Below are 21,936 nucleotides of genomic sequence, written 5' to 3'. Positions count from 1 at the left end.
GGTTCCTTGAGTCGCGCAGCTGCACTTCAGTCCGCCCTCACCAAGGAGAGGAGAGAAATGAGGGAACAGCAGCAAAGAACAATGCTTGACTCAATCCCCAAGGATCTGAATCGTCCATGGGAAGACCCTATGCCTGAAACTGGTGAAAGGCATCTTGCTCAAGAGCTTAGAGGTGTTGGGTTGTCAGCTTATGACATGCCTGAGTGGAAGAAGGATGCCTTTGGAAAAACTCCTACTTTTGGACAGAGATCTAAGCTTTCTATTCAGGAACAAAGGGAGAGCCTTCCGATATACAAGTTGAAAAAAGAACTTATACAGGCTGTGCATGATAATCAAGTTTTGGTTGTCATTGGTGAGACTGGGTCTGGAAAGACAACACAGGTAACTCAGTATCTTGCCGAATCAGGTTACACAACAAGGGGAAAGATCGGGTGTACTCAGCCTCGTAGGGTTGCTGCGATGTCTGTTGCCAAGAGAGTAGCTGAGGAGTTTGGTTGTCGTTTAGGAGAGGAGGTAGGGTATGCGATTCGGTTTGAGGATTGTACTGGACCAGATACAGTGATCAAGTACATGACTGATGGTATGCTTCTTAGGGAGATTCTTATAGATGAAAACCTCTCTCAATACTCTGTAATCATGCTTGATGAAGCTCACGAGCGGACAATCCACACTGATGTGCTTTTTGGTCTTCTAAAGAAGCTGATGAAACGTCGACTTGATCTTCGTCTGATTGTCACGTCTGCCACATTGGATGCAGAGAAGTTCTCTGGGTATTTCTTCAACTGCAACATCTTTACCATTCCTGGAAGAACCTTTCCTGTTGAGATACTGTATACCAAACAGCCAGAAACAGATTACTTGGATGCAGCTCTGATTACAGTCCTTCAGATTCACTTGACCGAACCTGAGGGCGACATTCTCGTCTTCTTGACTGGACAGGAAGAAATCGATTCTGCATGCCAATCTCTATATGAGAGAATGAAAGGTCTAGGTAAAAATGTTCCTGAACTCATCATACTTCCAGTTTACAGTGCCCTTCCTAGTGAAATGCAATCTAGAATATTTGATCCTCCACCTCCTGGTAAACGGAAAGTGGTCGTAGCTACAAATATTGCAGAAGCTTNAGGTAGAGATAGGAATCGTGATGATAGAAGGGATCGACATAGGGATGATAGAGAGAGGAACCGTGGAGATGATGAAGGTGAATATGATAGAAGAAGTGATAGGAGGCATAGAGATAGAGGTCGTGGCGATGAGGAAGGGGAAGATAAGCGTAGAGATAGGCGTGGTAAGGATGAGTATGTGGAGGAAGATAGAGGCGGTGCGGTTGCGAATGAGCCTGAGTTGTATCAGGTATACAAAGGGAGGGTTACTAGGGTTATGGATGCTGGTTGTTTTGTTCAGTTTGATAAATTTAGGGGAAAGGAAGGTCTTGTTCATGTTTCTCAGATGGCTACTAGAAGGGTTGATAAGCCTAAGGAGTTTGTGAAGCGGGATATGGAGGTTTATGTGAAAGTAATATCTATCAATAATGAGAAGTGCAGTCTTTCTATGAGAGATGTTGATCAGAATACGGGTAGAGATTTGATTCCTCTGAGGAAGCCTTCAGATGAAGATGATTCGTCTAGGAGTAATCCATCGTATAGAACAAAGGATGGACAAGTAACTAAGACTGGGATTTCGGGAATCAGGATTGTAGAGGAGAATGATGTTGCACCTTCACGTAGGCCGTTGAAGAAGATGAGCTCTCCTGAGAGATGGGAAGCGAAACAGTTGATTGCCTCTGGTGTCTTGAGAGTTGATGAGTTTCCAATGTATGATGAGGATGGAGATGGGATGCTTTATCAAGAGGAAGGTGCTGAAGAAGAACTTGAGATTGAGATGAATGAAGACGAACCTGCTTTCTTACAAGGGCAAACTAGGTACTCTGTTGACATGTCTCCGGTTAAGATCTTCAAAAATCCAGAAGGTTCCTTGAGTCGCGCAGCTGCACTTCAGTCCGCCCTCACCAAGGAGAGGAGAGAAATGAGGGAACAGCAGCAAAGAACAATGCTTGACTCAATCCCAAAGGATCTGAATCGTCCATGGGAAGACCCTATGCCTGAAACTGGTGAAAGGCATCTTGCTCAAGAGCTTAGAGGTGTTGGGTTATCAGCTTATGACATGCCTGAGTGGAAGAAGGATGCCTTTGGAAAAACCCCTACTTTTGGACAGAGATCTAAGCTTTCTATTCAGGAACAAAGGGAGAGCCTTCCGATATACAAGTTGAAAAAAGAGCTTATACAGGCTGTGCATGATAATCAAGTTTTGGTGGTCATTGGTGAGACTGGGTCTGGAAAGACAACACAGGTAACTCAGTATCTTGCCGAATCAGGTTACACAACAAGGGGAAAGATCGGGTGTACTCAGCCTCGTAGGGTTGCTGCGATGTCTGTTGCCAAGAGAGTAGCTGAGGAGTTTGGTTGTCGTTTAGGAGAGGAGGTAGGGTATGCTATTCGGTTTGAGGATTGTACTGGACCAGATACAGTGATCAAGTACATGACTGATGGTATGCTTCTTAGGGAGATTCTCATAGATGAAAACCTCTCTCAATACTCTGTAATCATGCTTGATGAAGCTCACGAGCGGACAATCCACACTGATGTGCTGTTTGGTCTTCTAAAGAAGCTGATGAAACGTCGACTTGATCTTCGTCTGATTGTCACGTCTGCCACATTGGATGCAGAGAAGTTCTCTGGGTATTTCTTCAACTGCAACATCTTTACCATTCCTGGAAGAACCTTTCCTGTTGAGATACTGTATACTAAACAGCCAGAAACAGATTACTTGGATGCGGCTCTGATCACAGTCCTTCAGATTCACTTGACTGAACCTGAGGGGGACATTCTCGTCTTTTTGACTGGACAGGAAGAAATCGATTCTGCATGCCAATCTCTATATGAGAGAATGAAAGGTCTAGGTAAAAATGTTCCTGAACTCATCATACTTCCAGTTTACAGTGCCCTTCCTAGTGAAATGCAATCTAGAATATTTGATCCTCCACCTCCTGGTAAACGGAAAGTGGTCGTAGCTACAAATATTGCAGAAGCTTCTCTAACAATAGATGGTATATACTATGTTGTTGATCCTGGGTTTGCAAAGCAGAACGTGTACAATCCAAAGCAAGGGCTAGAATCGCTAGTCATTACTCCAATTTCACAGGCATCGGCAAAGCAAAGAGCTGGACGTGCTGGTCGTACTGGGCCCGGGAAATGTTACCGTCTCTACACGGAAAGCGCATATCGTAATGAGATGCCTCCTACATCAATCCCTGAAATTCAAAGAATTAATCTTGGAATGACAACCCTGACCATGAAAGCCATGGGTATTAATGACCTGCTATCGTTTGACTTCATGGATCCACCTCAACCACAAGCATTGATCTCTGCAATGGAACAGTTGTACAGCCTGGGAGCTTTGGATGAAGAAGGTTTGTTGACGAAGCTTGGTAGAAAAATGGCAGAGTTTCCTCTTGAACCGCCGCTTTCTAAAATGTTGCTAGCAAGTGTGGATCTCGGGTGCAGCGATGAGATTTTAACGATGATTGCTATGATCCAGACGGGCAACATATTTTATAGACCGAGGGAGAAGCAAGCTCAGGCAGACCAAAAACGGGCAAAGTTTTTCCAGCCCGAGGGTGATCACCTGACATTACTGGCTGTATATGAGGCGTGGAAGGCCAAAAACTTCTCAGGTCCATGGTGTTTTGAAAATTTCATTCAGTCAAGATCGTTACGACGTGCTCAAGATGTGAGGAAACAACTTCTCAGCATTATGGACAAGTAAGTAACTAAACTAGTATTGAGCTCAACTTGTAATGATAATGTGTGACAATCCAAGTCCAGTTTCTGAACGTTTGATTTTTCTGTTTTGCAGATATAAACTAGATGTGGTGAGTGCGGGGAAGAATTTCACGAAGATAAGGAAAGCAATCACGGCAGGATTCTTCTTCCATGGAGCAAGGAAAGATCCACAGGAAGGTTACAGGACACTAGTGGAGAATCAACCGGTGTATATACACCCGAGCAGCGCGCTGTTCCAGAGACAACCAGACTGGGTTATATATCATGATCTTGTGATGACGACCAAAGAGTACATGAGGGAAGTAACTGTGATTGACCCAAAGTGGCTTGTTGAGTTAGCTCCAAGGTTTTTCAAAGTCTCTGACCCAACGAAAATGAGCAAGCGCAAGCGCCAAGAACGCATTGAGCCTTTGTATGACCGGTACCACGAGCCTAACTCATGGCGTCTCAGCAAAAGACGTGCTTGAGAGTCTTTTCCTTTTTTTGGTAAACCTATTCTTCTTCCTTACGTTTATTTTGTCTTCTTCAAATGTACTCTTGTTTATGTATTGAAAGCTAAAAAAGCTAACAGAAGTGATGGATGAGCCACATAGACTATAGCTGCATCATCGTTTTTTGTAGACATGTATGAAAATTCATCTTTCCTTGTGCTTAGTCCAAATTGATTGTTAATCTGTCTAGGACATGCAGGTATGTTGTTTATCAGATGTAGTATAGAGGAATAGAGATGAAGTATGATGTGAGTTTAGGCATTCCTGCGACTAGTTATTAGATATATCAATCAGAAAACACCTAGAAAAAAAAAACAGAAATCGATTTTGACAGTCAAATTTATGTATGTTATGAGCTTTCAGATCAGTTCATATACGGTTGAGTTTAGAAGACCTCTTAGTCCAAAGGACATTGTAAATGTATTGTGGTTTACTCCTTTTTACCTACTAATGCAATAATGCATACAAGAAAAGATAAGACATCAATTGTTTGAACCTAAGATTTTGTAATAATATACAAAACTAAACTTTAGGGACAAGATCATGATTACTAAAAAAACAAATTTGTTTATCTTCTCTAAACGAGGTTACCAAGAAAACCAATAGTACCGCGATTGTAAATCAATAAAAAATAACTCATTTGGGGCCACTCAAACTCAAATATCGAGAACTTTTCTATAACAAAGAATATAAAAAGACCAAGCTTAGCTGTATTCCCAAGTTTTATATTCAAGATCAACAGAGTGTATGTGTAATATATTGCAAGAGGGAGAGACTGGGAAGAATAATATCACAAAAAAAATCCAATACCCGTTGTAGCAGCCATGAGTTCCATGGGTGTATTTCGTAAAGTGGAAATGGATGGAAAATCATATTTAGTATACACATCAATACAAACAGACCACCCAACCTCCTCCGATGAAGCTCTAGCAGTGGCTTCTAGCGGTGATGACCTCCTTCTCCAACCTCAATTTTTTTGTCCTCATGCTCGTATCAGATCTCATAAATTCATAGTAGAGAATAACTATGATGGTGTTGATTTCTTCAAGTTTCATCCATTCACTTCTTACCCTAACTTCCCAAGCACAAGAAGCGGTGATCAACAGGGTGAATCTTTGCTTGACTGCGACCACCATGGTATCTGTAAGCTCCCTGTACTCCCTCTGTTTTGGTGCAACAATAAAAAATCAGATTCTCAAGATTTTAAGTGTGGTGCATGCCAACTAGAAATTCTTAGTGTAAGCTATTATACATGCCTTGAATGTGAAGAGAAGTTTCACAAAGAATGTGTAGAGTCTCCTCTTAAGATTAAACACCCATCCCACCCCTTTCATTCTCTACGACTTTACAGTCATCCAATGCATATGGTTTGCGTTTGTTGTGGAAGACTTGTGTCCAACATGTTTTATCATTGTGCGACATGTGATTTGAGTATGGACCCGATTTGTGCAATGGAAACCATACCCTTTGTTTTAGACCATCCAAAAAGCCATCCCCACCCTCTCACCTTTTTCCCTACACAAGCTTCTCTAGTTTGCAATATTTGTGCCCTTGTTAAGAAGCTTGATCCCACATACATATGTATCCAATGTGTCTTCGTCATTCATAAAGATTGTATCGGTTACCCACATGTTATAAGAATATCTCGACACCAACACCGTATCTCATTTACCTCTTCTCTACCATCGGGGAAGTTGTCTTGCGGAGTCTGTCGTCAACAGGTTGACAACAACTATGGAGCATACTCTTGCAAGAAATGTGATGATTATTTTGTACATTCAAAATGTGCGTTTCATAGACACGTGTGGGATGGAAAAGAACTCGAAGGAGTATCAGAAGAAGATGATATAATAGATGATGGTGAGCCGTTCGAGAGGATAGCTGATGGAATCATACTCCATCAGCTATCCTCTCGAACGGCTCCATCACCACAATCACTATCTACGACTTGAGATCAGCAGAGTTTATGATGAAAATAAGTCTTGTGGAGGGTGTGCTCTTCCGATCTACGAAGGTCAATTCTATTCATGTATGGAATGTGACTTTATCCTTCATGAAAGTTGTGCAAATGCTCCACGTGTGAAACGACATCCCTTACATCCACATCCACTTACACTAAATGTTGCGACAAAGGAGCTTGGTAATAACGAAGGCATATACCATTGTAGTGTTTGTGGTCGTAACGGTACTGGCTTCTTCTATGACCATCAGGTAGGAGAAGGAAGATTCCAGCTAGATTTAAGGTGCGCCTTCATTAGCGAACCATTTGAATATGAATGCCACAAATATCCCTTGTTCATAGCTTCGGAGCTAGAGAAAAAAGTACGGTGTCAAACATGCAGAGGAAAAAGCTATTCAAAGTTAAATTGCATGGAATGCGATTATGTTATATGTTTTCGTTGCGTTACCTTCCCATACAAGGTAAGATACAAGCATGACAGTCATTTTCTTAAAATATGTGATGGGAAAAAAAGGCAAGTGATGAACCAGACTGGTGTGAGATTTGCGAAGGCAAAATAGAAGAAGTAAAAGAAAGAGAGTCTCCGTGGGACGAAAGAAAAGAAATGCGGTATTATAAATGCAATGAGTGTTGCACGACTCTTCATGTTGAATGTTTACTTGGGAGAGACATGTACAAAGATTACATTTCTTTTTCTAAGCACTCGCTAGGAAATGAAGGTTCAAAATGGACAGATGTTATAATTCTTCTCAGCAGTTCCTCTCTCGACCAATATGCACTGGATGTATGCGCCGTTGTCCATTACCAATAGTTTTCAAAGGCTACAACACAATATTTTGTTCTTGGGATTGTATTGGATATGGCGACGTGGTGACCGAGCTTCCATCGAGTTATCCTTTTTTCTCTATCACAGAAGTAGACTTAAACTGAAGTATGCTGGTATTTCACTTTTGTCAATCATTGTTTAATAAATTATTTAGTTTACAATGAGCAGATGAAGTTTGATCTATGGCATAGTGAAGTAATCTTTGCCTTGTATTTAAAACAGCTGAGTTGCATAGAAACATCTAAATCACTTTGCAAATCTTAAGCCCAACCCGTTTAAGGCCCAACAAAACCTTATATACATTAAACGACGTCGTTTTTTCCGTTCCGCTCTTGTATGATCAAACCTTTCAATACTGTTTTAAAATCTTCGTTGTTACGCGTGAATCATCCCTTATCGGGGTTTTAGGTTGCGGGGTTTTAGGGTCTCTGTGTCTCAACCTTTAAACTTACTTGTATAAGATTCAGATAGCTTACAAGTTACAGTGATCTGTTAAAGTCTCAATCTTTGCAGGGAACCATGGCAGTGACCGGAGTTGCTTCTGTCTTTAACCGTATTCTGAAACAAGATAAAACCCACAAGCGTGTTATCCCTACCCGACCCAAGTTTACAGTGACCCGTCAAATCATTGAGCACCTCGAAGGCGGCAGTGTATCGAAAGCCGTCTCTGTTCTCTTTGCTTCTCCAGAGCCAGTTTCGTACTGGCTATACGAGCGTCTTCTCCGTTGCTGTTCCTCGAAGTCACTAGTTGTGCAAGCCCGTAAGGTCCAATCCCATTTAGTAACTTTCTCTCCGTTGCCTCCGATTTTTTTATTGAATAGAGCTATTGAGGCTTATGGGAAATGTGGGTGTGTGGATGATGCACGTGAACTGTTTGAGCAAATGCCTGAACGAGATGGTGGGTCTTGGAACGCTGTGATTACAGCTTGTGCCCTAAACGGTGTCTCGGATGAGGTGTTTCGTACGTTTCGTAGGATGAGTAGGGATGGAGTACGAGCTACAGAGAATTCTTTTGCTGGTGTGTTTAAGTCTTGTGGTTTAGTCTTGGACCTGAGGTTATTAAAGCAGCTTCATTGTTCTGTTGTGAAGTATGGGTATTCGGGTAATGTGGATTTGGAGACTTCGGTTGTTGATGTTTACGGGAAGTGTGGAGTTATGAGTGATGCGAGGAGAGTGTTTGATGAGATTGGAAACCCTAGTGATGTTTCGTGGAATGTGATTGTGCGGCGGTATCTAGAGATGGGTTTTAATGATGAGGCGGTGGGGATGTTCTTTAAGATGCTAGAGTTGAATGTGAGACCTTTGAATCATACGGTTTCTAGTGTTATGTTAGCTTGTTCAAGATCCTTGGCCCTTGAGGTGGGAAAGGTGATCCACGCCATTGCTGTCAAAATTTGTGTTGTGGAAGATACAGTTGTGTCTACTTCTATCTTTGATATGTATGTGAAATGTGACAGATTGGAGAGTGCTCGCAGAGCATTTGACCAAACCAAATCAAAAGATTTGAAATCTTGGACTTCGGCCATGTCGGGATATGCAATGAGTGGTATAACTAGAGAGGCAAGGGAGCTCTTTGATCTGATGCCTGAACGGAATATAATCTCATGGAATGCAATGTTGGGTGGATATGTACGTGCTCATGAATGGGATGAGGCACTGGATTTTCTCACTTTGATGCGCAAGGAGGTTGAAGATATTGATAATGTCACTCTTGTCTGGATTCTAAATGTCTGCTCAGGTGTCTCAGATGTTCAGATGGGGAAGCAAGCTCATGCTTTTATGTACCGACATGGATATGATGTGAATGTAATTGTAGCCAATGCACTTCTTGATATGTACGGAAAATGTGGTGCCTTGCAGAGTGCCAATGTTTGGTTCCGACAAATGAGTGAACTAAGGGATGAGGTTTCATGGAATGCTTTATTGACTGGTGTAGCTCGAGTTGGCAGGAGTGAACAAGCCTTATCTTTCTTTGAAGGAATGCAAGTGGAGGCCAAACCTAGCAAATACACACTCGCAACGCTCTTAGCAGGTTGTGCAAACATTCCTGCTTTAAATATAGGCAAAGCAATCCACGGGTTCTTGATCAGAAATGGTTATAACATTGATGTTGTTATACGGGGTGCTATGGTTGACATGTATTCCAAATGCCGATGTTTCGACTATGCTATTGACGTATTCAAAGAGGCAGCTACACGGGACTTGATTCTATGGAACTCTATTATCCGTGGATGTTGTCGTAATGGAAGAAGCAAGGAAGTCTTTGAGTTGTTCATGCTTTTGGAAGATGAAGGAGTTAAGCCTGACCATGTCACCTTTTTGGGAATCTTACAAGCTTGCATACGTGAAGGTCATGTCGAACTCGGTTTTCAATATTTCAGTTCTATGAGCACCAAATACCTTATATCACCACAGGTTGAGCATTATGATTGTATGGTTGAACTCTACTGCAAGTATGGATGTTTGCATCAGCTTGAAGAATTTCTCCTCTTGATGCCTTTTGATCCACCTATTCAAATGCTGACAAGTATATATGATGCTTGCCAAAGATACGGCTGGAAAAAATTAGGAGCATGGGCTGCTAAACGGCTTGATGAGTGATCATCACCTTCAGCCAACATGTATGACTGGAACAAAGAAATTGTGTCCTGCAGTCATGTCGGAGCATATGCATTCAGAAGGATTACAGAAAAATCCGGTGTCTTTTGAAGACCAGGAAGAGCAACGGGAATGAAGCTGTTAAAAGAGGACGTGAACAGATTAGAGAGACAGCATTAGTCTATCCTGACTCTCGAAATCATTTGTTTCTTCAGAAGGTAATCACAAATTCTCTACTCTTTTTTTTTCAATTGCTTCTCATGGAGTGTGTGTTCGCCTAGTTCTCACTATTTGTATTCATTGATCACATTTCGTTTTTCCTTGGTAACTCTATGTTCTACTTCTAGGTAGTGCTTTGGTGCCTTGGTGGTGACTATCTGATCACTGGTCTCTTTTGTAATTAATATCTTGCGTTATGTAGTAGTTCCCAGTCAGTGCTAGATTGAAGATTGTATAAAGATATCTGTTAATGAATGAGCAGAAGTGTTTTCAATCTGTCAGTTTTGCTTCTCAAATTCATTACACTGTTTTGATTGAAATCAGGCAAAAGGATTTGTCTTAACCCCAAAACAAGCCAGAGCAATAGAGCTCTGAGTCTTTTCGCTTTGAATGCCTTAGACCCCAGATATGGTAAGCTTGCAAGTCTTCTTTATGGTCCATATGGTATTTGATGCTGCTATATTCATGGTCAAAAGTTAGAAAGAAGTTTGATGTTTGAGGTTTTAAATTTTTTGTGATCAGTGATCAGATGTGTCCAAGCAAGTTCTTCTGCAGTTCCTTGATGAAGCGACAGCTACAAAGCTTACGATTTGGCTTCCATCCATAGGGTAAAGTTATTCACTCTCATGCAAATAGAGTGTATAAATATTGCAGCTTGATCTCGACTTTTCCCATTTTTGTAACCAATTTAACACCATTTTTTGTTTGTTTAATCTCTGTTTCTATATTCACAGTCTTGAGGTTTAAAGAATTCAGATGTGTATACCAAGCGCAGCTCTGGACGTTGAGGGCTTCATATTGATCTTCAATGGTAGTATCTAGGAATTTGATATTGGTTTAGTTTGCTATTCAAGATTGATATCAAATATCAAAATACAGTATGTATATTTTACACAAATTTATAGAAAAATGACTGCTTTTTTTTCGGCTGTAGCATTTGAAACATAATAAACAAGTAGTTCATAAAAATAAAAAGTTAACCCAACATTTGCCGCTAGAAGTAGAACAACACCATGGGCCACATTATTTAAATCGTTCGAATGTAGGTCTGTGGTTCCCCTCCTAAACCACGTTAGCCTCCTGAGGAGGCGGTTGAAGCCGCAGTTGAGCCTCAACCAGAGACGTGGGATTGGGAATGGTTCCTTCCGCAGCATTGGTTCCATCCAAAGCATCCACACATGTTTGCAACACCAAGTGAGTACTGTCCCCTTGCCAAACACGTGGGAATGGTTCCCTCCCCATCCACATGTTTGCATTGCAACCTTGGTGATTTTAGTTATGACTCTAAACTCCACTGTTACGTCATAACTAAAATGTCCAATGTGTTGAAGAAGCAACAGCCCGAATCATTTACGGGGATCAGGGTTTAGCCATGACCGGCACACTTTCAGTCCTTCCTTGAGTTCATTTAATGATGGACCTTCCCCACCAGACACTTTCAAAAGTCTGAAGAACTCTTTGTGTTCCTCTTCAAGTTCAAACCGTTCTGTCGGCATTGGGTCTATGTTTAACCTCGTCATATGAGTAAATTCATTCAACCCAAACCTGATAGGTTGACCACCAACGACAAACCAAAGCTCCTTCTTATGTACCCTTAACTAGTTACATAGTAGGAAATGTACTAGCTTACCAGACTAGAAAAATTGGCTATCAACTAGCTTAGAGATTATTCCAATAAGTAGATCCTTCGTTTTTTCCCACACATCCTGTTCTATTGCTTCCCTAATCGCAGGGAATTCTCCCATCCTGAAATTGGTATTAATTTCTCTTAACTCTAGATTAGAGTTTCCTTCCGCGTATAATCTTGGGGGATAATCCCTTGCTTGTTCTTCAGAAATATTCACCATCGACATCTGATAAATAATATAATTTATAAGTAAATCATAAAATAAATCAGCCATAACATAAAACAAACTCATACACAAAGCATAACATAACTCAGATCTAAAGCACAAAATAACTCAGTCACCAATACAAAACTCAGTCGTAACTCAGCCGCAAAATAAAATAAATCAGCCATCGAAATCAAATAGATCTAACAAATCAGACGTAAACCCTAAAAGTAAATCATCCATTGAATCAAATATATCTAACAAATCAGCCGTCATTAACGACAGCGACAGTCAGCCGTAAATCATCGATAAAAACCCACATTCAGCCGGAAAACTCGAAACTAAACACTCGACACATACCGGAACGTTTAAACGAAGACGAACACGACAACGAAGATAGAGAGAGAGCGACGACGAAGATAGAGAGAGAGCGACGACGAAGAGAGAGAGAGAGAGAGAGAGAGAGAGAGAGAGAGAGAGAGAGAGAGAGAGCAAAGACGGTGAGAGATGACGGCGAGAGATTGACGGCAAGAGAGTGGACAATGACAGAGTATCGCCGGCGACGAGAGACGACGAGAGAGTTTTTTTTTTAATTTCGCGGTTTGTGAACAGTGAAAACTATTCACTTTCCCTCTCTTTGATATAAACAAGAAAAAACAATTGTCGATCTAAAAAAACTGCTTAGTGATGTGTTAAATTATATCTGATGTGTATTTTAATTTGCTGATATGTATATATATTTTTTTTACTCAAAATCAAAAAACTAAACCCAATGAGTAAATTGTAATTACACTCAGGATATTAAACATTTGAGTAATTTTCAAAAGATTGTTAGATATGGTAATAAACCTTTGGATAATTATTTCTTTGATTAATGATAAAATAATACGAATTAGTATTTGTGATCAAAAATATACATTCAATCGATATGTTTTGTGGGTTATTAGTGTTGCATAATATTCAACATTATTATAAGATTTCTAAACCATCTAATTACGCTGATTAAAAACATTTGCATCAAATTACAAGAAGAAAACAACTTTTGTCGTCGTCTATTGCATTATTGTTATATTCATCAAGATCATCTTATAAAGTAGACACAACATGTACTATATACGTTGCAATTTTCGTGTATCAATGATTGATAAAAAATCATATACTATAAACTTTTTAACTCCAAAAAAGTGATATTATTAGTCAACCAAAAGACAAGAGCACTTCTACGCCATTTCTGTGTGTCTTGTATATCAAATAAATTAACTCATATAGTTTTCTTTCTAAGCCCTATCTAAAACTTTGAAGAAGCCAAACATGTACACTTACACGTGGTGCACGTATACCCGACCATGACCTTTTTATTTCTCTTGTTTATTAGCTTACGGACGTATTAAAAGTTCATCAAATGATTAGATGCTCTCATTAGTTTTAATTATTTAAACTAATCTGTTTGTTATGCATAATGAGATCATAAGTTTTGTTAGCCGTATCCTAAAAGCATATTCTTCTTGCCAGTTTTGTAACGAAGTGGTCAGTCTTCTTTTGGCATATTATATGCAGTCTAAATTAATTAGTCCAATTCTTATAATTATCTAAATTAGCTAAAGATAACTTTAACAATTCCAGTTTTTCTTAAAAATGATGCAATCCACAGGAAAATAATATTTTATGTAGCCTTGTAATTAAATAAAGCATATATAATTATGACAATTTAAACTTTCTGTATATTTTAAGATTTTACAGTTAGAAAAAAGAATGGTGTTTAGTGTTTTTACTTTACAGTTAAATATTTACTGGATATGACTGTTTTGTAATCGCAAAAATCACAAATTGATGTCAATAATAATTCAAGGATTCCTATCTATAATTAAAGAAAAACGTCACTTCAATTTTCAAAAAAATTACTTTAAATCTGAAAATTTGATACATTTTGTATACAGCATTTCTAATCCTATTTAATCTCGTTCACTAATCACACAAAACAAGGCCTTCTACACTAACTATATTTTGGGTCTGAATGGTAATTGCGGTCGAGGCGGACAAATCCGTTTGCGGATCAGACCGCTCTGTTTTAAGTATGGACAACAGACTGCAGTGGTCCAACTCTATTGGTAAAGAAAAGCGGTCCATAGTTAGTCCGCTGCGGTTTTATTTCTGTTTTCTGTATACCGCACTACTACAAACTACACATGATAAATGGTAAATAAAAATCAGTCTGATCCGCAGATGGATTGTCCGTCCCAACCGCTCCAACCATTCACATGTACCGCGCTTTCTAATATCACCATTTGAATTTTCATCAATGTAAATGTCAGTTTATATATAAATACTTTGTTTGGTCAAGATATAAATATATTTATATCTTAAAATTTGAGCATGTATATTTGATTTGATTATTTATGTTAATGTGTGGAGAACTTGAGAGGTCCAAAAACCCCACCGGCCATGGTGTCAGGCCGGCGATAATGGAGAAAAAAGTTTCACGTCACGGACCTGTCCACATTATTGTGTTCTTGTATAATAATTAGTTTGATTTGACAATAGTGAATAATAATGTTTTGTTTTCTGAACATTTTAAAGTGATAACGATTGTGATTAATTACTCGTTTCTACGAAATATGAGGTGTATTATTTTCGTAATAACGAAAAGACAAAAATGATATAAAAACGAATAAAAACAAGAATTTTTTAAAAAAAAAAACTCTCAATTTTTTAAACTGTTTCTTCACTTTCTTCTATCTATTTTTTTTTTGTACATTTTTTTAACTATTTACGTACTGCAAAACTAATTTTTTTTCCCCACTAGATTGTTTTGTACTTCTTTGTGGTATCAATTGAACTCAACATTTCAAAATTTAGATGATTAACAGTCGAACGATTGCTAACTAATTGGGTTATTGACAAAAAGTGGAACCAAGATGACACAAAATTTATAATCACAATCAAATTTATAGTCTACTATGATGAATTATGATATTATTAAAATCAATTTCTTGAATCTTATACTAAAATATGTATAAAAAGATTGAGAAACACCAAAAATTCACAAATATATATATTTTTTACAAAAGAAATTAAATCAAGTTTAAGAAAATCAAAAACAATTTTAATACTTTTTTATTAAACATTAGGAATCACAAACATAAATTAAATATAGAGAATATCTGACTTTTTGTGGAGTTTTAGGATTCATAACTTTTAAACTTAGGACCTATGTTGCATGGAAACTCTTTTGAGGTGCGTTTCCCGTTTCCGAAACGTTTCGGAAACGGAAACTCATGGAAACTCGGAAACAAGGCACAGAAACACGTTTCCTAAAAATCCCAGTTTGGAAACACGATGGAAACTCCATTTCTGTTTTGGAAACACGTTGGAAACGCGAAGGAAACTCTTTTTTATAATTTTGAAATTTAATAAATAAATAATATAATTTCAACTCTTAAATAATATGTTACCTGTCTGTGATCAACTCTGCAATAAATAATATAATTTCAACACAAACAGTCTATGATCAATTCTGCAATAATATGTTACAGTTTTTAATTAAACTATTTAATATTTATGTTTTGAATTTGTGTTGTTTCAGAATTTTTTTTATTATGATTTTTATGTTTAGGGATTTATTATATCTATATTATATATATATAGATATATAAATATATATCTATATATATATATATATACGTTTCCATTACCTATTTTTCAAAAAAACCCGTTTCCCGTTTCCGAAACGTTTCGTTTCCGTGTTTCTGTTTCCGTTTCCATGCAACATAGCTTAGGACTATCTTATTTTAGAAAAAAAAAAATTTACAAAAAGATTTAGACCAGACTTCTTTTTTTTTAAATGAGAGAATATTGGAGGAAAAATAAGATGGGAAAATTAATGGAAAGAAAGGTCTTAAAAGTGGAAGAGGGTAAGGACAGGCTGGCACTTGTGATTGGTCAGTGACAAATCCAGCTGTAACCCATTCACTAACCTTATCTCTCTCCCTTAGCCGACGGACACGTGATCAATTAGACCCCACCCATGTGACTTTTTTTTTATCCCTAACCGTCGCGGTTCGGGACAAACCGGCTTATTGGTCTGGTTCGACCCCCTAAATATCTTGTGTCTGAAACCCCTCAACCTCAATCCAATTAGGCGATTGTTAAACCCACACTCACCCATTTCTTTTTTTTTTCTTTTTTTTTTTTTCAGTTTTTGATATCATCTATTACATTAATATTTACTGACTAATTAAAAATATTGTAAATGGTAGTATCTATTATATGCAAGAGGTATATATTGTAAATGGTAGTATATATTATATGCAAGAGGTATATAACATTGTAAATGGTAGTATATAATATTACATTATACAGAGGTTAAATTTTTTTACAAAATACAGAACTTTTATAATAAATGATGTAACATTTGCTGGAAAATCCTAAGTATATTGTACTATTTTTAGAATAGAAAATCTAATTGGTAAGACATACCTATCTTAGACGATTCAATATATAGTATGTTAGGATTTTCCAGCAAACTTTTCATCTAATTTTCTATAAAAAATTTCTATTCTATAAAAAAACGACTGTCTCACATACTCTGTATAATAAAGATGTATTCAAGTAAAACATATGTTGAAACTTGAAACGCCAACATAAATAACGAAAAAAATGCGATCATATTTTTTACTGTGTAATGTATTACTATTTTAATCTACTAAAATAAATTATTATAGATCATCTAATGGCTCTCTATTGTTAATGTTTTTCAGCGTTAAATATCAAAATTACGTGTTAAATTATGGCTAAAATACCATCATATATATACCCTCTAGTTTTAACTTTTAACACCCGGTAAAAAAAAAAAAAAAATCGTTTATGTGACATGAAATGGATTAGATAGATCATACTTGGCTAGCTATATATATATATATACCTCCAACACAAAAGAAAAACCAAACCAATCATCTCACAAAAGCCATCACTCTCTACCAAAAGCTTTAACCTCAGCCGTTCGATCTTTCTCCGACCATGCCGACCAGAAACATAGCCATTGGTGGAGTCCAACAAGAGGTCACTCACCCCGACGCACTTAGAGCGGCGCTCGCTGAGTTTATCTCGACTTTGATCTTTGTATTCGCCGGTTCAGGCTCCGGAATTGCTTACAACAAGCTCACTAACTATGGAGCCACCACTCCTTCCGGCCTCGTCGCAGCTGCCTTAGCTCATGCTTTCGGTCTTTTCGTCGCTGTTTCAGTCGGCGCTAACATCTCCGGTGGTCATGTTAACCCCGCTGTTACCTTCGGTGCCTTCGTCGGTGGTAACATCACTCTCCTCCGTGGTATTCTTTACTGGATTGCTCAGCTTCTTGGCTCAGTCGCCGCTTGTTTCCTCCTTAGCTTTGCCACCGGTGGCGAGGTAACTTCACTTACTTCTTGCCCTACTAATTAAATTGGTTTAGTGTTTCCGTTGAAAAAATACCCCAAGCAACTATAATCTAATCTAGTACTTATATGTCTGATCTGTGGTCTTACTCTGATTTGTGTCGAGCAAAAATGCAAATATGTTATTAGTTTTGTAATTATAAAACCATCCTAATCGTATGAATGCTAATTTTGTTCTTCCTACCATTTCTTGTCTGATGAAATGATTTTACTAGTATGGTTTCTCTGTTTTGTGGCATTGGTTCGAAATTATATTCAATTTAATTTTCGAACTGATTTTTTCGTTGGTTATCCATATTGAACATTCCAAATTTCCAACTCATTAAGACTCGTCCGTTTGACCTAACTTCTCCGGCAAGTACATAAACCTAAATTTCATATTACTATTTTTCAGGCAATTCCAGCGTTCGGTCTATCTGCTGGAGTCGGATCCTTAAACGGTTTGGTCTTCGAGATCGTGATGACCTTCGGGCTAGTCTACACCGTATACGCCACAGCCGTTGACCCAAAGAACGGTAGTCTCGGAACAATCGCACCAATCGCCATTGGTTTCATCGTTGGAGCTAACATCCTAGCCGGTGGAGCTTTCAGTGGAGCCTCAATGAACCCAGCCGTCGCTTTCGGACCAGCAGTCGTGAGCTGGACATGGACCAACCACTGGGTTTACTGGGCTGGCCCTCTCGTCGGTGGTGGACTCGCCGGACTCATCTACGAGTTCGTCTTCATCAACGGAAACGACCACGAGCAATTGCCCACCACCGATTACTGAAAATGCAGATTCACTGTTTCTTAATTTCATGAATTTTTCGTGATTTGTTTCCTATTTTGTATTGTAATGGGTTTCTGGCCGTTGGATCTTTTAAAATGAATCTTTTGTCTATGTGTATTTGGATTTGTTATTTGAGTTCTAATTTCCTTGGAATGTTCTTGTGCAATTATAAGGTATGAGTGTATGGTATAGTTAATGTTTATAACTGAGAAAACCAGGGAACGTGATCAGTTAGGTAAAAGGAGGTTTTCTCTTTATTTTAGGCTTTTTAAAGAGCCGTAGCTAATTAGATCAAAACTTTATGAGAAAATTAAAATGTTTTTTTTTAGAATGAATTATGAATGTGATTGTGTTTGATTTTATTTTAAAGAGATTTTATTTTAGTTCTATAAAAAGAATCGATTCATCTTTGATCTTTCAATTTATAGCATAACTCCACAAAGACAAGTCATGAGATCTCAATTTGGCGTTTTATTATTAAAGCGGAAGCAAAATACCAATCGGGGTTAGCAACGACATGTTTTTTTTTAGCAACGACATGTTTTGATCACTCACAGTATTATTATTTTTCTTCCAACATTTCGGCGGGAATATGTATGGACATTTTCGTCATTCGATTGTCAATTTGCTTGGTTTCGAAACGTGAATAGCAATAGATGGATGGGAATAGATTCGCTAAAATCTTGTGGGGTTCATTGGATAATAAAGTTCGTGAAACGATTGGACGCACGAACCATCTACCTCTAAAGAACCTACCCTACAAGCCAGGCCAGCCACAACATGATTTAATAGCTCTTCAGCCTCTTCTACTAAGAAACAAAAAGTTTATAAACTCTAGCAAACGCATACTATATTACCCTAATTTATTACACCAAAATATATCCATCGTGTATCCAAAACATCCAATCCTTCAGCTGAAGAGAAGACCAATGAAATGAAACCAAACCAAAACAGCACAAACAAGCGTCACATTTTTTGGATTTAATGCATGTGGATTGTGGTCTAATACATTGATCAATTGTTTTTCGTTCTTTCTAATAAATCAGATTGATTTTGATAGTGTGGACGTAAAGATTTGCGAAGATATAAACTAGAACTAATACAACCAGCTAACTCATATACAGTATACGATATGCAATTCATATACAGTATACGATATGCAATTACCATGTGCAGCGTTGGACTATTCGTACACCACACCATTACTTAATTGTTCCTACCTTCTTTTTGGTTCTTTCCATATAAATCTATTCCATAATCTGACACACAAATCCGTATGTCTTCCCATTGACGGCATTTAAATAGAAAGAGAGAGAGAGGAAGATTGATGTCGGTAATTTCTTAGAAAAACGAAGAATACCACATGCAAAACCTAACATAAAAGAAACCTTGAAATCAGTTATCACCTACTAAACGTGAACTTAGATTCTAAAATATTGGTTTTCTTGATGATGGACAATTTTTTTTTTGTTTTTTACATTTTAAGTAAAAAATATAGTAAATTTTACATTTCGGTAAAAATATGTGGGATACACTAATTGACTGAGAGAGCTATTCTGAAATAAGTACAGCAGTGTGGCACATGGCTGATTTTTCATTTTCGGTGCATCCCAGTCAATTTTGTTTTGTCTTGTTACTTAAATTTTGTTTCAGACAATGTAATAACAGTTCAAATATTGAACTGGTGATATGTTGGATTGTACCGGCTCTGTTTAAGAATAAAAAGAAAAAATTGGTAAAGCAAAAAGAAGTTCACACTAAAATTCAAACTAATTTTGAAATCTTTATTTTGAATATAATTATGAAATTTCAAACGTAATTAAAAACCTTTAAAGTTCATGTATTATAAATTAGTTTAATTTGCCAAAAAAAGAAAAAAAAAAAGTAATCACCGAACATAAAAATTATGCTTAATAGACTCACTATTATAATACGTACTCACTACTCACCATAAACACAGTTCCAAAATTCGCCGTGAAGCACGGGGTTAAACCATTTAGAAGGTNTCATTCGATTGTCAATTTGCTTGGTTTCGAAACGTGAATAGCAATAGATGGATGGGAATAGATTCGCTAAAATCTTGTGGGGTTCATTGGATAATAAAGTTCGTGAAACGATTGGACGCATGAACCATCTACCTCTAAAGAACCTACCCTACAAGCCAGGCCAGCCACAACATGATTTAATAGCTCTTCTGCTAAGAAACAAAAAGTTTATAAACTCTAGCAAACGCATACTGTTACCCTAATTTATTACACCAAAAATATATCCATCGTGTATCCAAAAACATCCAATCCTTCAGCTGAAGAGAAGACCAATGAAACCAAACCAAACCAAAACAGCACAAGCAATTGTCAAATTTTTGGATTTATAACGGTTCCATGCATGTGGATTGTGGTCTAATACATTGATCATTTTTTTTTGTTCTTTCTAATATATCAGATTGATTTTGATAGTGCATGTGGACGTAAAGATTTGCGAAGATATAAACTAGAACTAATACAACCAGCTAACTCTAGGCTTACCAAACCACGAACGAAGAATCAAAGGCAATAAATTATACACATGCAGATGCAGATGCAATTCATATATACGGCTATGCAATTACCATGTGCAGCGTTGGACTATTCGTACACCACACCATTACTTAATTGTTCCTACCATCTTTTTGGTTCTTTCCATATAAATCTATTCCATAATCTGACACACACAAACCCGTATATCTTCCCATTGACGGCATTTAAATAGAAAGAGAGAGAGAGGGAGATTGATGTCGGTAATTTCTTAGAAAAACGAAGAATAACACATGCAAAACTTAACATCTAAAAGAAACCTTGAAATCAGTTATCACCTAAACTTCAACTTAGATTCTAAAATTTTGGTTTTCTTGATGATGGACAAAATTTCTTTTACATTATAAGTAAAAAATATAGTAAATTTTAGATTTGGCTCGATAAAAATATGTGGGATACACTAATTGACTGAGAGAGCTATTCTGAAATAATTACAGCAGTGTGGCACATGGCTGATTTTTCATTTACGGTGCATCCCAGTCAATTTTGTTTAGTCTTGTTACTTAAATTTTGTTTCAGACAATGTAATAACAGTTTTCAAATATTGAACTGGTGATATGTTGGATTGTACCGGCTCTGTTTAAGAATAAAAAGAAAAAATTGGTAACACAAAAACAAGTTCACACTAAAACTCAAAACTAATTTTGAAATCTTATCTGGTATATAATTTTGAAATTTCAAACGTAATTAAAAACCTTTAAAGTTCATGTAGTATTATATATATTAGTAATTAGCGAACAAGTTTAATTTGCCAAAAAAAAAAAAGTAATTAGCGAACATAAAAATTATGCTTAATAGACTCACTATAATCATACGTACCACTACTCGAGTACTCAGTACTCACCATAATCACAGTTCCAAAATTCTCCGTGAAGCACGGGGTTAAGTCATTTAGAAGGTGGACAATCACAGAATTACATATACACTTTCCAATATTTCTTATATTATCATATTCATTGCCACAGATTAGAAAATTATGTTTTTTTCTCCCATTTTGCCTTTGTTTTGATTTGGACATCATTTTCCCATTTGTTTAGGATCATTTATGAAGCACAAAATTTTAGTCTTTTTTGAAAAATTTAAAAGTTGGCATGGCTTGGTCGGTTTGGAGCAAGTAAAGAGTTCAAAAATCTAATTCATTGAGACCACATATCTAAGTTTTTTGGTCGGTACGTTCACGTCCCCCCATCATTCTCCGACCAACTACGTCCACGTCTCTCTGTCTCTTCTACCCAATAAACGTAATCATTTTCAGGATTTTACACACATTTAATTTCTTAGGAAGTTATGCCCTACACCATAAAGTCACAATTTAGAGTAGAGAAAGGGCTAATTATGCTATATGTCGATATATAATAAGTAAAAAAATATTATGTGTGTGTTTGTGATTTTGTGTG

General features: G+C 37.4%; 4 protein-coding genes and 1 pseudogene across 4 annotated transcripts; all 5 read left to right on the top strand.

Annotated features, from left to right (window-relative positions):
* On the top strand, nt 7-1,376 carry LOC109133275 (probable pre-mRNA-splicing factor ATP-dependent RNA helicase DEAH5). Its single transcript, XM_019246267.1, has 2 exons — nt 7-1,288; nt 1,354-1,376. The coding sequence occupies exons 1-2, from the start codon at nt 58-60 to the stop codon at nt 1,374-1,376; spliced, it is 1,254 nt and encodes a 417-aa protein (XP_019101812.1). The 5' UTR covers nt 7-57.
* On the top strand, nt 1,123-4,497 carry LOC104710449 (probable pre-mRNA-splicing factor ATP-dependent RNA helicase DEAH5). Its single transcript, XM_019246645.1, has 2 exons — nt 1,123-3,821; nt 3,916-4,497. Exons 1-2 carry the CDS (start codon nt 1,381-1,383, stop codon nt 4,307-4,309), a joined length of 2,835 nt encoding a protein of 944 aa, XP_019102190.1. The 5' UTR covers nt 1,123-1,380; the 3' UTR covers nt 4,310-4,497.
* LOC109125290 lies at nt 5,122-7,198 on the top strand (annotated as a pseudogene).
* Nucleotides 7,397-10,859, top strand: LOC104790284 (pentatricopeptide repeat-containing protein At3g26540-like). The gene is made up of 4 exons (XM_010515996.2): nt 7,397-9,935; nt 10,261-10,347; nt 10,459-10,544; nt 10,671-10,859. Exon 1 carries the CDS (start codon nt 7,639-7,641, stop codon nt 9,718-9,720), a length of 2,082 nt encoding a protein of 693 aa, XP_010514298.1. The 5' UTR covers nt 7,397-7,638; the 3' UTR covers nt 9,721-9,935; nt 10,261-10,347; nt 10,459-10,544; nt 10,671-10,859.
* Nucleotides 16,692-18,157, top strand: LOC104790283 (aquaporin TIP1-2-like). Its single transcript, XM_010515995.1, has 2 exons — nt 16,692-17,171; nt 17,592-18,157. Exons 1-2 carry the CDS (start codon nt 16,785-16,787, stop codon nt 17,964-17,966), a joined length of 762 nt encoding a protein of 253 aa, XP_010514297.1. The 5' UTR covers nt 16,692-16,784; the 3' UTR covers nt 17,967-18,157.

The sequence above is a fragment of the Camelina sativa genome, chromosome 6 (genome assembly GCF_000633955.1).
Source record: "Camelina sativa cultivar DH55 chromosome 6, Cs, whole genome shotgun sequence".
Lineage (NCBI taxonomy): Eukaryota > Viridiplantae > Streptophyta > Magnoliopsida > Brassicales > Brassicaceae > Camelina > Camelina sativa.
The sequence above is the reverse complement of the archived record's forward strand: the minus strand, read 5'-3'. Positions and strand labels throughout refer to the sequence as shown.

What these genes read in the sequence shown, in the direction of transcription:
- LOC104710449 (XM_019246645.1), top strand. Translation starts at nt 1,381, where the DNA reads ATGGATGCTGGTTGTTTTGTTCAGTTTGATAAATTTAGGGGAAAGGAA. An exon ending in CTTCTCAGCATTATGGACAA is followed by an intron (nt 3,822 to 3,915) that starts GTAAGTAACTAA and finishes TCTGTTTTGCAG; the next exon opens with ATATAAACTAGATGTGGTGA.
- LOC104790283 (XM_010515995.1), top strand. Translation starts at nt 16,785, where the DNA reads ATGCCGACCAGAAACATAGCCATTGGTGGAGTCCAACAAGAGGTCACT. An exon ending in GCTTTGCCACCGGTGGCGAG is followed by an intron (nt 17,172 to 17,591) that starts GTAACTTCACTT and finishes ACTATTTTTCAG; the next exon opens with GCAATTCCAGCGTTCGGTCT.
- LOC104790284 (XM_010515996.2), top strand. Translation starts at nt 7,639, where the DNA reads ATGGCAGTGACCGGAGTTGCTTCTGTCTTTAACCGTATTCTGAAACAA.